The sequence below is a fragment of the Diabrotica undecimpunctata genome, chromosome 6 (assembly GCF_040954645.1).
Source record: "Diabrotica undecimpunctata isolate CICGRU chromosome 6, icDiaUnde3, whole genome shotgun sequence".
Classification (NCBI taxonomy): domain Eukaryota; kingdom Metazoa; phylum Arthropoda; class Insecta; order Coleoptera; family Chrysomelidae; genus Diabrotica; species Diabrotica undecimpunctata.
In genome coordinates, this window is record NC_092808.1 from 91,836,191 (window position 1) to 91,852,580 (window position 16,390).

At 33.8% G+C, this 16,390-nt stretch overlaps 1 protein-coding gene across 1 annotated transcript in view; it reads left to right on the top strand.

Annotated features, from left to right (window-relative positions):
- LOC140443550 (coiled-coil domain-containing protein AGAP005037) overlaps positions 1-16,390 on the top strand; it is a 1,206,743-nt gene that overhangs the window by 1,072,351 nt on the left and 118,002 nt on the right. The window contains exon 13 of the mRNA XM_072534868.1: positions 9,687-9,731. Within this exon, the coding sequence (XP_072390969.1) occupies positions 9,687-9,731 (45 nt within the window). The remainder of the gene's footprint in view (positions 1-9,686; positions 9,732-16,390) is intronic.

A 16,390-nucleotide genomic window follows, 5' to 3' on the forward strand; every position in this document is an offset into this window, starting at 1 on the left:
CCCCGCCTAAACCCACGTTGATAATCCCCAAAGATTTATATGTTTTGGTTCTTTCCAGCAGTATGTTTGCGAGGACTTTTTAGGTGGTATTTAGAAGCGTTATTCCCCGGTAATTAATGCATTGCTTTTTGTTTCCATTTTTGTAAATTGGTACAATTCCTTCTTTCCATTCATCTGGTATTGTTTCTTCTCGCCAAATGCCTTTAATTACCTGATATATACATAGATCTGTACAACGCTTCTCCTCCGTCTTTTAACCTCTTTACGGGTATAACATCGCTGTCTGGTACCTTATTATTTTTAAAATTTTAGTTGCCTGGGTTATTTCTTTGAATTTCGGGTATTAGTCTTCGCTTTCAGCTGCATGCACTTCTATATTTGATATATTTCTGCTAGATTGGCCGTTTAAAAGTTGATAGAAGTATTCCTTCCTGGTTTTTAGGATTTTCTTGTAATCAGTAATAATCTGCCCGCTGTTGTTTTGAAGGAAGTTTCCTGTTCTTGCTTGGTACCAGGCGTTGATCTCTGAAACTCCCTTAAAGAATCTTGGTTGTTCTTCCGATTTTCTTATGTATCTCTGATTATTTGTTTCTGGTACACCTTTTTTTATTAGTTTTCTTGTTCTAGTCTGGTTATATCATTTACTGTTGTTGTGCGAAGAATTTTGTAGCATGTTCCTTCCAATCGAATTTTTGCTGTTCTCTTTTTGTGTCCGATTATTTCATCTCATAAGCTTGTCAAAGTTAATTTTATATTTTTCCAAGCAGAGTCTAAACTGTTATATTCCATTATCTATATTAGCTCTATTTGTATAGCCTTTTGAAATTTCTTCTCTGTCTCCTTATCTGGCAGAACTTCGGTATTTCATAATGTTGTTGGCGTATTCTTGAGGACTTTTGGGACACTATTCTTGTTCTTACCTTTGTTTTTACCAGAGAATGATCCTTGTCTCCACCCGCCCACTTTACGTTTAAGCAGTTATTACCCCTCTTGGCATCTACCTTGTGACGCCTGGAGACCCACATTTCTTTGTGTATTTTCTTGTGTTCGAACATTGTTGATTTTATTAGTAGGTTGTGGGATGCTTTAAAGTCTATTAACCTATGGATACCTATTATTGTTCTGTATACTGCTTCCTTCCCAATCTTTGCATTGAAATTTCCTAAGATATTATGCATGTCCTGCATGAGAAGTTTTGTTTTATTATTTCTTTATCTCGACATATTGACATATTTTAATTGGTCTATCATCGTTGTCATTTAGATTTCGTTTTTATATGGGCCCTACTACAGTAGTATCGTATAGTACAATATTGCAATGCAATGCAATTTCCATTGAACTGCACAAAAAATTCTTCTTTTACTATAATATGTTCATAGTCAGATATTTCATATAGTCCTAGAATATGTAGTAGATGCTCACAGAAGACTACTACTTACGAAAAAAAATTCCCTGATCCAGGCCAGTGTTGGAATGTAAACAAACAAGGTTTTTCAACTCGGTCGTAAGAAACGCTGATTATAGTTTTTAGCGCAGTTGAGATAAAAACTTTTGGTATTTGTGACATGGAGCTTTGGGTGAGCGGCTCAGCGCCCGTCTAGTAATTTCAATTTGTAGAATCGAGCCCCGCACAAACAATTTTTTTTTTGCAGCGGTTATCAAATGTTTGTATGAATTGCGCAAACCAATAATTATATTATCAGCGCCTCTATAGACCAGGTGACGCATCTTTTTTTTAAATATGGGAAATATCACCAGATAACACTAAATTGAAATTATTTTATATTTGAATGAAAACTTCTGTGTTGAAACTTCTTTAAGGCCAAACAGTTAGAATAGCAAAAACAATACAACACATGATAAAACTTTTTTCGCTTAAGGGTAGCAATCAAGCTAAATACATAACAGAAATACTACCACAGATGGTATTCAGAAAACCCATGTCTAAAAAGAGAGAGAAGAATTTGTAAGGTTATGTTATAGTAAAATATAAGAAAGGAATAGATATTCTAGGTTGATTCTGACTAGATTAAGAAATGTAATCAACAAGTTTAGTCTCTGAAGATTAAGGTTGGCTAGGAGAGAGCAAATATCTATAAAAGTTTGTAGTTTTGTCTTAACTAACTCTTTGTAGAGGTCAAAATTTGGAGACACGTTTATCGGGCACTCTAGGATACTATTATTCAGGGATCCAATTTAACCACATTCACAGTATGGATTGTCCAGAACACCTATGCGGAATAAATGAACTGGAGAGGAACAATGTCCTGTTGCCATCCTAATTACTATCGTAATATGCCTTCTGTATTTATAAAGAAATTGACTAAACCATGGCGATTTGTTCCATATATTGACTATTTTACTATAAAACGACCCTTTTGATCTGTTTGAATTCAATTCTTGTGCCGATCGAACTCAAATTAACTTTTTAATATGAATTAACTAGTTTGAATACTGCAATTTAACTTTGGCTGGTATTTTTAATGATCTTCGTATGTTTGCCAATTTTTCTGCGACACAATCGCCCTTAAGATAATAATGACCAGAACAATATTGATGTTTTGATTATTGGCTTCTATATTGCCCCCTTTGGTCATGATAGAGGTATGTTCTGTTTCCATTGGGTAAGATGTTTTCTCTACCTTCTGGATAGCACTCTTAGGATTAGAGAAGATTAAGGCCCTCCTAATATCCTTCTCCTTATCTCAAGATAAATTGAACCGCATGATTACTTGCAATAATCTCTGCAGTGCAAACTTTAGTCTGCGTAGGGAGTTTACTAGAGTATGAATATTTAAAGTCAGGACAAAAACACCAAATCCTGCTGAGCCCTTACTGTCAACTGACCCATCTGTAAAAATTGTAGTGTGAAGTGATTTGTCAAGTGAGATTCTTTGAAATTAAATTAATGAATGCTCATCACCTTTATTGGATTGTACATTTATAATAGGGATTGAAGCTAATTGATATTCTTATTCAAAATTGTGGCACGGAAATAAGTCACTAGAAAATAAATTTGAAGCATGCTGGAATTTATTCATGATGGAAACTAAAAGGGGAATTGTTTTTTTATTCCAGTAATTACGATTTTTTTGCATTGATATCTTTAATTGATCCAAGGCAAAAATTATTGGATTATTAATTAACATAAGATTTTTTAGAATGAATTTAGAATTAAGCCATTTCCATCTGTACTTGAGAAGAATTTGACAATCGCCTCAGAAAGATTTTATGTAATATGCACCTGAACATTGACAGAGGCAACATCCAAACTATAGAAGCCTTCGAAATGTGGTGCTACCGCCGCATGCTCAGAATTTCCTATATCCATCATGTTACAAACAACACCGTGATCCAACGTGTGAATAAAGATCTGAAAATTATGCGTATCATGAGAATCAGAAAGATGAGATACTTAGGGCATGTGATGCACAATGAGAAGTATCAACTAATTCAACCAATTTTACAAGGCAAGATAGAAGGCAAAATACCTCAAGGGCGCAGAAGGACATCGTGGTTGAAGAACATCAGACAGTGGGCAGGAATGACTACCATACATCTATTTAGAGCAGCTGTCAACAAAGTTATATGGACCAACGTGATTGCCAAGATAGTAAAGACAGATTAAATAACATTGGACTTAGAAGGGAGTCCTGAAGTAAGCCCTGATTAGATTTTTATGGACCGTAAATTTGACCAGTTTTATCCTTTACATAATTACTACGATCCTTTAATATAGAATAAATGATATTTTCTAGTTAAATAGGATTGTTATATTTAATTAATTTATAGTATAAAAGAGAGATGTTGACACTATCATAAGCTGCTGAAATATCTAGGAAAAGTCCTACGGTAAATTGATTCAATGAAAATCCTTATAGTATTTTAGAATTTACAATGGATTTAAAATATTATTATGTTCTAACACCCACTTAATTTTTTTTAATTAATGTTTCCTACATTTTACCAACGCACAAGATGAAAGAGCAATTGGTCTATAATTAAGTGGGTCAGCTTTATCCTTTTTATGTTTAATAATAGATAATATTGTTTACCGTTTGTTTCCACGAGATAGGAACCTGTCACTTTTGGATACTTTGATTAAAGAATTGAATTAAGATTCAATTATTTAGATTTAGATAGCCAAGACTTACTAATGATAATATCAGGATTATAGTCTTTAATAAGGACTTTTAAATTATCAACATTGGTGTTATAAGATCTTATATATTCCATTGTATAATAGTTAGTGTGGCGTGATGATTGAAAATAAAATGTTAAAAACAGGTGTGTACCAGCTCAAGATGAGAGGAGAAATCAGTATTCCGAGTCCTTAGCCCCAGACTGACTAGTACTTATAGCATTATTTAATACACGTTTGTGTTTATGATTATCAATATCTACGTTTAATTCACCATAATCCTCAGGAGAACTATAAGTTTTATTATTCAATTCACCAATGAAGGTGAAGCTCCACCAAAATCCCTGTGATTTTGATGGAGCAATAATATAGCCTGATTTAATTCTCTTTGGGTCTGGGAGTTATTGAAAAAGTGACTATGAGATTCTTTGAGAGATCCCTCATTAGAATTTTCCAATTTTTTAGAATGAGAACTTTGATCAAAGTCTACATTTACTAGTCTTGCAGAGGATAGATTGTTTACAAGATTAGGAAAATCATTAATATTCAAATTTGGGCTAGATGTTTTCCTTGCAATCATTTGGTTAGCTTTATAATGGGATAGATTAGCAAATGACATGAGCTCTTTAGTACTCATTTGTCTTCTTCTTTCTTTACATTCAGAATGTCTAGACTCAGTGATATGATGTTTTACAGAACATACGAAATCTAGTGCACCCTACAAACGTGGGAGAATCATGATTTGAACCAGATGTGGCACATCTGTTTTTTCCCTTGCACTGATAAGAAGAATGCCCATATAAAAGACAGTTATGACATTGAAGACCTGGACTAACAAAGGGGATCACCCTTATGGGCAAACCATAAATTTTAATTTCTTTCTGAAAAAGTTAAATAGATAGTAACTGTAGGGATGAAAACGGTTTTTGAATTATCTTGCATTTTAATTTCCTCTTCTGACAAATATTTAAAAACTGACGATACCTTTACAAGAGAAAAGATGAGTGGAAATTAAAACCTCATATACTAATTCTTTCCAGTCCTTCCTAAGAATAAACGAATTGGAGGATTGTCTGTCCTTGAACACTACCCCTACTCTATTTTTTCCCTTTCTATTAAACTTAGCAATCTCTTTCAGGTAAAATAAATGTAAGACTATCTGTCTTAAATTATAGATAGTCTTAAGATATGATAGTTAAGCACATTACTATTTTTACCCTGAAAAAATACCCCAAAAGGCCCCACATTTGAGTCCATATCTGATGACAGAGGCGATGGTGGCGGGTGAGGAAGAATTTCGTCCGCCATAATGGCGAACTTTAACTAGATTTAAATCTACCAAAAGGTTAAGGTATTGGTTGAACGATATAAAAGATTAGGAAATATGTAAAGGAATAGGTTAAGACCACAAAAAAATATTAGTAAGGCCCTTACTTATATTATGTTCACCATTCACCATCAAAATTCGAAAAAAAAGTATCAAAATGTTTCTTTACACTGGAACTTGCAAACAACAATACTACGCACAATTTAACCAACTGTTACCTCCATAACTATACCCCAAATAAGCAGAAAAGACATTAATATTATCAGAAGGCTCAAAATAGATCTCACTCGTCTTACTCATGGATATCTGGTGTCTTCTGAAAACCTTCCTCGCTATGAACATTGTAATGACCCCTTTACAGTCCAGCACATATTACTAGAATGTGTCCACTACAAACCCCAAAGAGAGACTACAACTTTCAAAATAATTTAAGTGACCTATTCGGTTCTAGAAACATGTACAGTGCTATAATTTATTTCCTAAAAGACTATCAGCTTTACTACCTAGTGTAATTATATTAATATGTAGCTAATGTATCTTAACTTGTATCTAAAAAGATTGTATTTGTATGTAAACGTAAAAATATTGTAATAAACTTTGTGCCAGTGTCAATAACCCATAGTAAACAGACATTTTATTTTAAATAAAAAAAATGTTTCTTAAATGTAATAATGATCAAAAAAGAATACAGTATGCTCTTGTTTTACATTTTTAGAGTATATATTTTAAATAATATGCTTAATAGGTCAAAAATGACTCGTTTTAAAATTAAGATAGAACTTTTAAATTGTTACGTAATATATGTTTGTCCTAGCTTTATTTGATGATAATAGTAGAAATAATAAAATTTTTATTTTAGTAATAAAAATTATGACATTAAATACGTAAATATTAGAAATCCGTAATTAAAAAAATATTAGTTCTATAAATTCAAACGTAATTTTTTATAGATATATTGCTTTACTTCTAGCAAATCATGACATCAACTATATGTTACCTTAGTTGATTTTCATCATTTATCATTACGATCATAGTATAATGTTATTTAGAACTTAAATAAATAAATAAATAATATTAAGTATATTTAAGTAAGTTTAAGTAGTTTATTTAATTGGATATTGGTAAATAAAATGGAATAAAAAATTGTACAACAGTCTAAAAGACAGTGTCTATCTAATTTTTGTTTATATGTTAATGATATATCCTAAAAGCATCGATTCACATAAAGAAGACCAAAATAATTTTAAAAATTTACAGCTCAATAAGTCTCTTTAGAGACTTTTAGCACATAAATACTTTAAATCGGGAAAACTACTGAAGGGTTATAGCTGTTTATGTTAATCTTTTATAATAAAAAATCATTTTATTAATTATATTCATTTGATAAATTATGGATCCCAGTACGCTCCTCTGTAGGACTCCTACTTTAATTTTGTTCATGCTAGAATAGGATTATAAAGAACGTTTAATGAATACAAGAAATATATAGAATGAAATGAAATTATCGATCGAGTTAGCAAATACAAATATTTAGGCACTTTTATAAATGAAGACAACGATAGCTCAGCAGAAATCAAAATAAGAATAGAAAAAGCCAGATCCATATTCACTAAAATGAAGAGAGTGTTCTGCGGAAGAGATTTGAGCCTTGAAATGAAACTTCGCCTGATGAGATGTTACGTACTTTCTGTGCTGTTCTACGGAATGGAGTCATGGACGTTGAAAAAGATTGATACCAAAAAATTAGAGGCATTTGAACTGTGGATGTATCGCAGAATCCTGAAAATATCATGGACCGAGAGAGTCACAAATGTCGAGGTCTTGAGAAGAATGAATAAAGAAAAGGAAGTCATATTTACGATCAAAAAACGAAAACTGCAATACTTGGGACACATTACAAGAGGCGAAAGATATGAACTGCTTCGAATAATTATGCAAGGGAAAATAGCAGGAAAAAGATCCATAGGAAGAAGACGAAACTCCTGGCTAAAGAATCTACGGGAATGGTATAGCTGTAGCAGCAACGAATTGTTTCGGTCAGCAGTTTCGAAAATACGTATAGCCCTGATGATCGCCAACCTTCGGAACGAAGATGGCACTTGAAGAAGATAGAAAGAAGAACCAGGGAAAGAAAAGCAAGCTACGAAGATGTAAGACGGAGGGCAGATAAAATATGCCAATCAGAGAAAATACTAGAACGGTAATATACAGAAGATGGAAGAAAATCTCCAAAGCAACGACATAAGGGAAGCGTATAGATAACTACGCAATTTAAGAGAAGAATACAAACCCCGAACAAATCTGTGCAAAAATCAAGAAGGGCAAATTTTAATAACCAGTGATTGCTACCTAGTTTGTCAGTTATGAGGTTGTAAACTTGGACTTCGCTTGATTTGATATCACTCTTAATTTTCATAGCAATAATATTGCTATGAAAATTAGGTATAATAGCTATTGCTATTATATTATACAACTGTTTTCTATATTTACGAACACATTCAGTTTGATGTTGGATATTTGTCATCTGAAACGCCTTTTCGTTAAGTTCCGTTTCGTTAAATTCGTTAGTTCCATCAAGTAATTGTTGATGAATTCTTCTTTATATGTTCATATTTCTCTTCGTACTCTTTCTGTTTCTATATTTAAACCATTTTTGTCGTACAGGACTTTTACCATTTACCATATGGAAACCGTGTTCAGACTTGTCATTTTGATGAGTTTTAAGTCATTCAGACCTGTTGCCAGGGCACAAACAGAGCAGATACAGATACAGATGCAGATACAAAAGAAAGGTCACGAATTACTGGAATCGCCTACTGGTGGACTAGGTGACCTTCCTTTACTTTGTTGTTTATATGTACGTTAAAAGCTTTGTATAAACGGAACTGTACGCCTTTTTATTCTTTAACATCAAAACAACTTTGAAGAAAATGAGGATCCGAAGATAACATTATCTTATTATAGAAAACAAAATAAATGACCCAGGATCCAGTACTGGACAATTCTAGGCTCTAAACCACTACTGATAGAGGACAGCATAAATCCCCGAGTCGACAATGCGTCCAAGGTAGAATTAATAAAATTGAACTGGAAGCCGCACTACGAACCCTATCATGCTAGGTTTATGCAGCTGGATGAAAAAAATCCATAAACACGTAAAAAAGTTATAAACTAGTGCCTTCAGTTTTAAATTCCAAGTAAAACAATAAAGACGAATTGATGTACCCTAAACATCCAAAAGATCAGAGGATTATATTTTGACTAATTATGAGTACACCATATACTAAGATTTGTAACCTCTTTTGTTTTTAGACCTGGTTTGTTTAACCAGGAAAATCCTTAAATTTAATTTAAGGTAGTTGGTAATTTTTATCTTGAGCACATCGGTACTTCATAATATCGATATTTTATTTCATAAAAGGACAGGCTTTGGTATAAAAATAGCACGACAAAGGACAAGAGACAATTAGTATTTCTTCTGAGTAGAAGAAGAAATATATCTATTTACATATACGTCGCTTATTTTTATAATAAATAATTTCCTTTAAATGAAAAATACTCACCATTTCGACTACCAGGTCTGACAACCAAATGCCAGAGATAAGAAGAGACAAGAAAGGAGAAAATAATATGAGAAATAATGTGAGACATGCTCTGGAATGTTTTTCAGATATATAGCTTTACTAGAATGCAAAGAAAAAATTTCTTAAACATTTATCCATGTTATACACTTCGAAATTATTACAAATAAATAATTATTTCTACACAAATTTTGATTAAGAAATTCTGGAATAGGCAAAACTTATGCAAAATAGTAATGACTATTTCATAGATATAGAGCGTTTATATTAGAACGCAATTAGATATTTTGACATAATTTATATGTTAAGTCAAGCCGTATTCTTTTAACAGATATTTTTGACTACATATTATGATTAAAATTAAAAGTGAAATACAGAAGCGGAGATATAAATATTGTCTTTTTCTGTTGTTAACCTTTAAATTAAACCTTGAATTTAACTATGTACTGTTCCTAACTGTTTTACAATTATTTAATCCAAAAATTTCAAGTGAACTATATTATACTATGAAAAATTTCTATCTTCATTACATAAATGTCGAATGTAGAGGCGTCAGGTTTTTATTTTTTTAAAAGACTAATGTCTTAAGCTTGTATATATAGTGTGTTGCTAACTTCACATAATTTGTCCTCTACAGATGAGTTCGATAAGAACTCCAGTTCCAGTTCAACGTCATTACCAGGTTTGTATTCACCATACGCTTACTTTGCTTTCTTCTTTTTTTTTAACATTACACTTACCACTTTTAAGCATGTCACCAAACATTCTTATATATGATAATAAGACAAAACTATGCAAACTATGGGTAACTTTGTCAAATAATCGGGTCAATCGGGTACATTTATTTCATCTCGTAATAGAGCTTTAAAACAAGATTATCAATAACAGGATATTAATCGTAAGATTAAAAATCTTACTAATATTGCTGAAACTTTAATTCGGCGATTCTAGTCAATTTACTTTTGCGTTTGGGCTATTTATTTATTCCTATTTTTATAATAGTTTACTTCTTATTATCCTCTTATTATGCGTTTTACTTTACGTGATTTCACTTACTGTTTATTTTTAATGTAAATGAGATGACATCTATTTTTACCTTCATAACTTTAAGTCCTTTAAAGTTCGTCATAGTTGCAGACGAAACGCTAGGATCAAGAATACTTCGAAGTCCATATTCGAATATTTGCTTACTATTTTATTTCTGCTTTTCTCATTAGTTGTTACTTTTAAGTTATTACTAGTTGATTTTTAACTTTACATTCAGTTGGAATTTATTTATGGTTTTGATTAATATCGATCAAGCTTCGTATATTCTTGATTATTTTAAATCTTAATAGTCAATTGATGTAGTACTAATAGATAATAAATATTAAATATTTATTATCTACACGCACAGATCAAGAAAGTAAATATAATTTACAAATTTTGCAAATTAAATGTACTTTCTTGATCTGAGGTCAAAACATTTATAATTGTGTTAAAATATCAGTCTATTCGCTATCCTAGGCTTCATTTATATTATTCATTATTATGTTAAAATTCTACGAGTATTACTCATAGGTTGTCATTCTTTACTTACGGCTATTTATTTTTAGTCTTTATTTGGGGTTAATTAAATAAAGTGTTAAGTGTGTTCTCGATGAATAAATAGATTTTTCCTTTATGAATTGTTCTGTACTTTTCATGAAGGGTCTACAATTTTGCAGTGTATTTTTAAATTAGTTTGACTTTCATAGTTTGCATTTTTTTAGATTACATAAAAAGATATTGTGATTTCAAGAATACTGATAAAGGTTTCTTAGTGTTTGTGCAAAAAATATTAAAACCTAATAAAAAAATAAATATTAATACAAATAAAATCGAACATAAATGTTAAAAGTAATGATTATACAAACTCAATATCTTTATTGGAAGAAGATATAAATATACTGATTCTGTGGTAATTGTACCGAATTATAGAACATAATATACATTGTAAATATCAAATAAAACAATTTTATTTCACACCAGTGATATTGCCCATCTCCATGCGACGGTAGTTCCAATCAATTTCCATCTACAATCACTCCAATTTTTTAAATTTTTCCTTCCTTCTATTTCATCGTATCTCCCTCTAATTTTTCGTGACTTCCTCTTATTTTTCTAATAAATGAGAGTTAATTCCTCGTATCTTTCCTCAATAATTTCTCATTTCGGGAGAAAACTCAATCACGGGAGTAAACCCGTTCACGGGAGTAAACTCACTCACAGGAGCAAGTTCGTTGTACTTTGGATGTAGCATATTGTGTGAAATGCAGTTCATATGCAAGAATGAAACAAACATGGAAAATAAAAATTACTTAAAATAATTGATTTATTTATTAGTGACTACTAATTTTTATTTTTTAATATTTTTTTAATTAATTTTGCATACAATCCTATAAAACATTTTTAAAAACTATATTTTTAGTAAAAACTGTTTGGATTAATTTTCCTTGCTACGTTTTATCTCCACAACTTTGACACTTACATTTGACTTTCTTTTTCCTCTTGAAAATACAACTTAAAACTGTCCATAAACAAAATTCGGGCTCAAGCATGAAGATTACAACGCGTTCTGTTTGACCTTGGAATTTTTAATTATCATGGCATAGGTGACTTTAATCGGAAACTAACGCCTACAAAGTTTGAATGAAAGTCCAGTTTCAGAGGGGCAAAGGTCAATCATAGGAATAAATTCATCTTCTCCCTTTGCTGATCCAGATAAAACCTTTGCTTTAATGACATTATTCGACAAACCGATTACAATAAGACGTGTCCCATTATACAGTCCCTTCTTGGTGTTCAAATTCCTAAAAAGCGTTACAACTGCGTCAACCTTGAGACGAAGGTAGTGCAGTGGCATTCCGTCGGGTGTCAAGAAATTTAGGAATTCGACCATATATGTAATTAGTTCGTTCCTCCTCGTCATCTTCATCCATGGAATCGTCACTGATTTGTCGTCACACCTAAATATGGAATTCACCATTAATTCGCTCTAAAATTTGATTTAGGTTATCCACATCTATCTTTTTGGGACACAGTATTGCACGCTTGGAAACCCTTGTTAGTACGTCAGTGTTTTCTCCCAAGGTTTCTTCATTTCAAAGTGTTCCATTCCCAACTAATTACTGTGGTCGTGATCCTCAAAACGCATGTTACTCACTAACGGAAGACGTGTATTACAATGTTGAGAATTCTTCAGTATGATGTCAACAATAGCGTTACGTGAGGAAGATATGGAAGTGATTGCCGAAAGCCAACGCCCCAAACAAAAACTTTATTACCAAACGGTATTTTATAGTTGTCTTGAATGTTATCCGTCATTACCTCATGCAAAAGTCTGACAATCACGTGGAGAGCGTGCTTAGAAGATCTTGTACATTCGTCTGTATTCAGCAGTTTTGCATTTAGTAATAAGTTTGCTACATCGGATGCCATTTTGATCCTAAAAGCAAACGCTTCGTGAATTGGAACTGGTACACCATATATACCCGCTGGCAAAACGACTAAACCTTCTCCACGTAGTTGATGCATCACAGTCTTGTAAAAATAAGTTTTGCCACTTCCTACAGGACCGTCAATGAACAAACATTTTCGAACAGTAGTCTCATCGTTTCTGATATCTCTCATAATTTCCTCAAAAGCTGCTAACTGCTCAGTGTTTAACGTTATCCTTATTTCTTCTGCTCGCACTAATTCTAAAACCTCATCGTACTGTAGCTCCTCTGAGGATAGTCAAATTGCGGGTTCCCGAAGTTAAAAATTCCCATAGCTTCTACCTTATTACTGTATTTAGGACCAATTTGTCGTTGATATGGCATAGGCTTCACAGTTTGTGCAGTCCTTTTGTCGAGTGTGTGAAATCCAAAGTCATTGACCATCTCTTTCTGAAAAGAGAAAATGTAAGCGAATAAATCGCTAAGCTGGCGTTTCAAATAAAACGGCGTCTTCGATAGTGTCACATCCTGTCGTTCAAGAGCCGTCCAAGCGCAGCGCCAGCATTTTTAAAGGTCGCGTGTTCCACTACATTGACGGTTCTGAACTCTTGAGAAGTCGCAAGAAGTAGCGTTACTGTTCGGATGGACTAACGGTACACATACCTCCAATCACTTTGTGTTCTTCACGTTAACGATTGACCCATTTGTCTTGTTTGAACATGTGTTCGGAAATCTTCCGATAAAAGAAATTTCGGGCTTCAGCTTACTCTGGATCTGCATTTGGCATAAACCGTGCCATTAGCGTCGATGTTCTAGCAAACCGCCCTTGCAGATCTTTTCCTCCATCCGCTTCATTATAATAAATAGGTTGGGCATTAGCTAAGTGGACAGCCAATCTAATGATTACTTGGGACTAATGGTGCATGGGAATTGCCAGAATTCTTCATGTTGATTCTCGTGCGCTCATGTGCCGACTATCCATAAATCTTAAGGACTTGTCCCGGTTTACTTCCCAGATTTTCACATTTGCTGCGTCATGGCCCTTGTATAGGTACTTAAATACGAATTTTACACTCTTTACTGATGCACACACTTTAACATTAATGTGACAATTATATGTCTATAAAAGGTAGGGTTGTAGGGAACTACCCAAGAATTTTTTATTGTTTAACCTCTTCTCTGATACTGTGGGCCATAACGATATCGATACACAGGATATCCATAGACGTTTCCTAATGCGGCCTCAGAAAAGGGTTTTGGAAGTACTTTTCTGCATTGGTTATTTTCTATGCAAGGGCAGCGAGAGTAAGCTGCTCCACATGGTCCGTGGATCATGTGGAACAACACCATTTCGTTGAGTTAAGGAAACTACTCACGATCCGGGATTTCTGTCCACATTTGTGTCCACTCTTTTGGAACTTACTAACGTGAACTATGGTCACAACTATTAGAAAAGTTCATTTTGCAGGTCTGCAATACTATTTTTTTAGCTGGTGCTTAAAAACTGCAGCCTCCAAATCTGGTCTGTGTTCCACGTTCTGTCAGGCTTCCTTAGACTCTACTATTTCCTTCCACTTTCGGTTACAGGCCCTGGTGATGAAAAAACTTTCCGAATTTCGTAAGAATGGCCGTGGCATCTAGAAACCGCTGCTGTATATTTTGGGGGCTTTCTTGAAAGGAAGAGGGTAATATTAAGGCCGTCCATTCACTGCTTCACCTTGAACCTCGTTACTTTCTACCTGCTGAATGACATTGTAGTTCTCCACTCGCAATGCACTTTGGTTATGACGCACATAATTTAGGTGATTTTTTTCTATACAGACATATGCATTAACTAAAAACTACTGTGTCAGCTTTCCTCCAATGAGCAGCAGGTTGAAACTATCCCTGACTAAAATAATGTAGCAGGTATATTCTAGTTACGTGATTAGATATGGTCGTGCTCCTCCAATTTGTTGCATCTAGTCTCTCCGTTAGGATACAAAAATCGGATAAACCAAGGCATCCAGGTTTTTGTTCAGGATATTGATCCTTTAAATTCTTGGAGCTAAAGGATCATTACGGAACGGTCTGAGATGAATAAGGATGTCTCAGTTATAGGGTGGCTCTACATTGTCAAAAACAACTGCAACTTGGATTATTGTATCGCCTGGAATCCTGATTATAAATTTGTTGATGGCCATCACAATTTCTGGAACTTGTATGTCATTTTGCGCAGCTTTCTCTTGTGCATCTCGTTCTACATCTCGAAGTATTTTGTAGGCCCACGCAAAGCCGTTGTTTTACTTAAAGTAATTGGCAAGTCGCTTCATTACGTTGGAGTTACTACTTTGATTATCGGCCATTCGGAGTCGCTCTGTAGTTGCTTCAGAAGGTTTTAAGATGTAGAGTTAAGTAAATCTTCGATTTTAGGCGGCATCTGGATGAAGCGTCCCTTTCAAAAGGGATATGACCGTGGATTCTATCAACGGAAGCAATACGGTCCGCAACCGGGAGAAGTAGCTAGGTTTGCTCACATGGACACAAACGCGAACGAACTATTAATGCTCCTTATATTTTCTATAAATCCTTTACTCGTGGGATCGTTTCCTGTTATTAGGTTTTGCGGGAAACTGTAACTTTTCCCTTCTGGCAGCACATGGTAAATTTTCCGTCAATTGGTAGTTCTGAGATAACTTGGCTGTTAAAATTAGCAGCGAACTTCCAATGATTTACACGAATGCTCAGTGACTGCGTCTTCATTATCCAGCATTGCTCCTCCGTCTTTTTGAAAGCGGTTTTGTGCAACACGCACTCTTTGGAACACGTTTTTTTTGGAAGCAAGTTATTGTTGTTATCGTTCTTGTCTCTCGTTGCGATCGCTCTTCTCGTATCGGTGCTTTTTGGGCCAAGCTAAATTGACGATCCTCATCGGTCTATAAGCTCGAGGAAAACGTTGCCACTTAGCGTCACGGTCTCTTCTCCTGGCAGCTTCCTCAAGAGTTTGCACACTTTGGCGAGCTTGGCGAAGTACGGCTTCTAGTGCTAATCTTGCGTGTCATTCTTTCTTTGTCTCCAGGTCTTCATATTAACGAAGCAGCACCAAGTCGCCAACCCTTCTACTGGCGGCTTCCTGTGGAGTTTCCTGACATTGGTGTGCCTGCCGGAGTACTGAATCTCAGTCTAGTCGACCTTCTCTTTCAAAAATTCTCGCTGTTGCTTACTTAATCTATCTTCAGAACCCTCTTCTTCGCGACGTCGCCACAGATTTCGTTTCTTGGGCTCGTTGTTCTTTATTTTGCTGAGCTCTTCCCTTTTTCGACCATTTCTAGCTTTCTTTCGTTTTTTATCGGTATTATATGTTTTAGGTCTCATCATATTCGCAGCCAAAATTTTAGGATGAAAAATCTTCAATCATCAAACATAATGAACTTCTAGTACATAAACCAAATAAATTTAAAGTAATATAAATTATAAATTCCACACGTTCTTTTATGAATGTCTTTTCTCTAGGAATGAAAGCTAATAACTGTATAATTTATTATTAGCAACAGTGAATACTGCCATTCTAAATCCATTCTAGCCTTGTTTTATCACATAATCTATTTTTTCAAAATATGTTTATAAGGTTTTGTTAGATAGGTATTTTTGATATGTTTCTTGTTTTCTTAGCTTAGACTTAGACTCACCTAGTGTAACAGTATCGTGTCGTTAAACATAGATAAATAAATGGTCGTTAAATATTATTGCATAATAATTAGGATAACTTCATATAATCTTTTTACTTCTTTCTCAGATCTCTTGCGTTGGCACATCGTCATCTACAGATGTCAAGTTAGGCAATATTAGTTTAGTATGAACTGCAAAATCTAGGCCACGTAATGAATTAGAGAGGATTCTATAA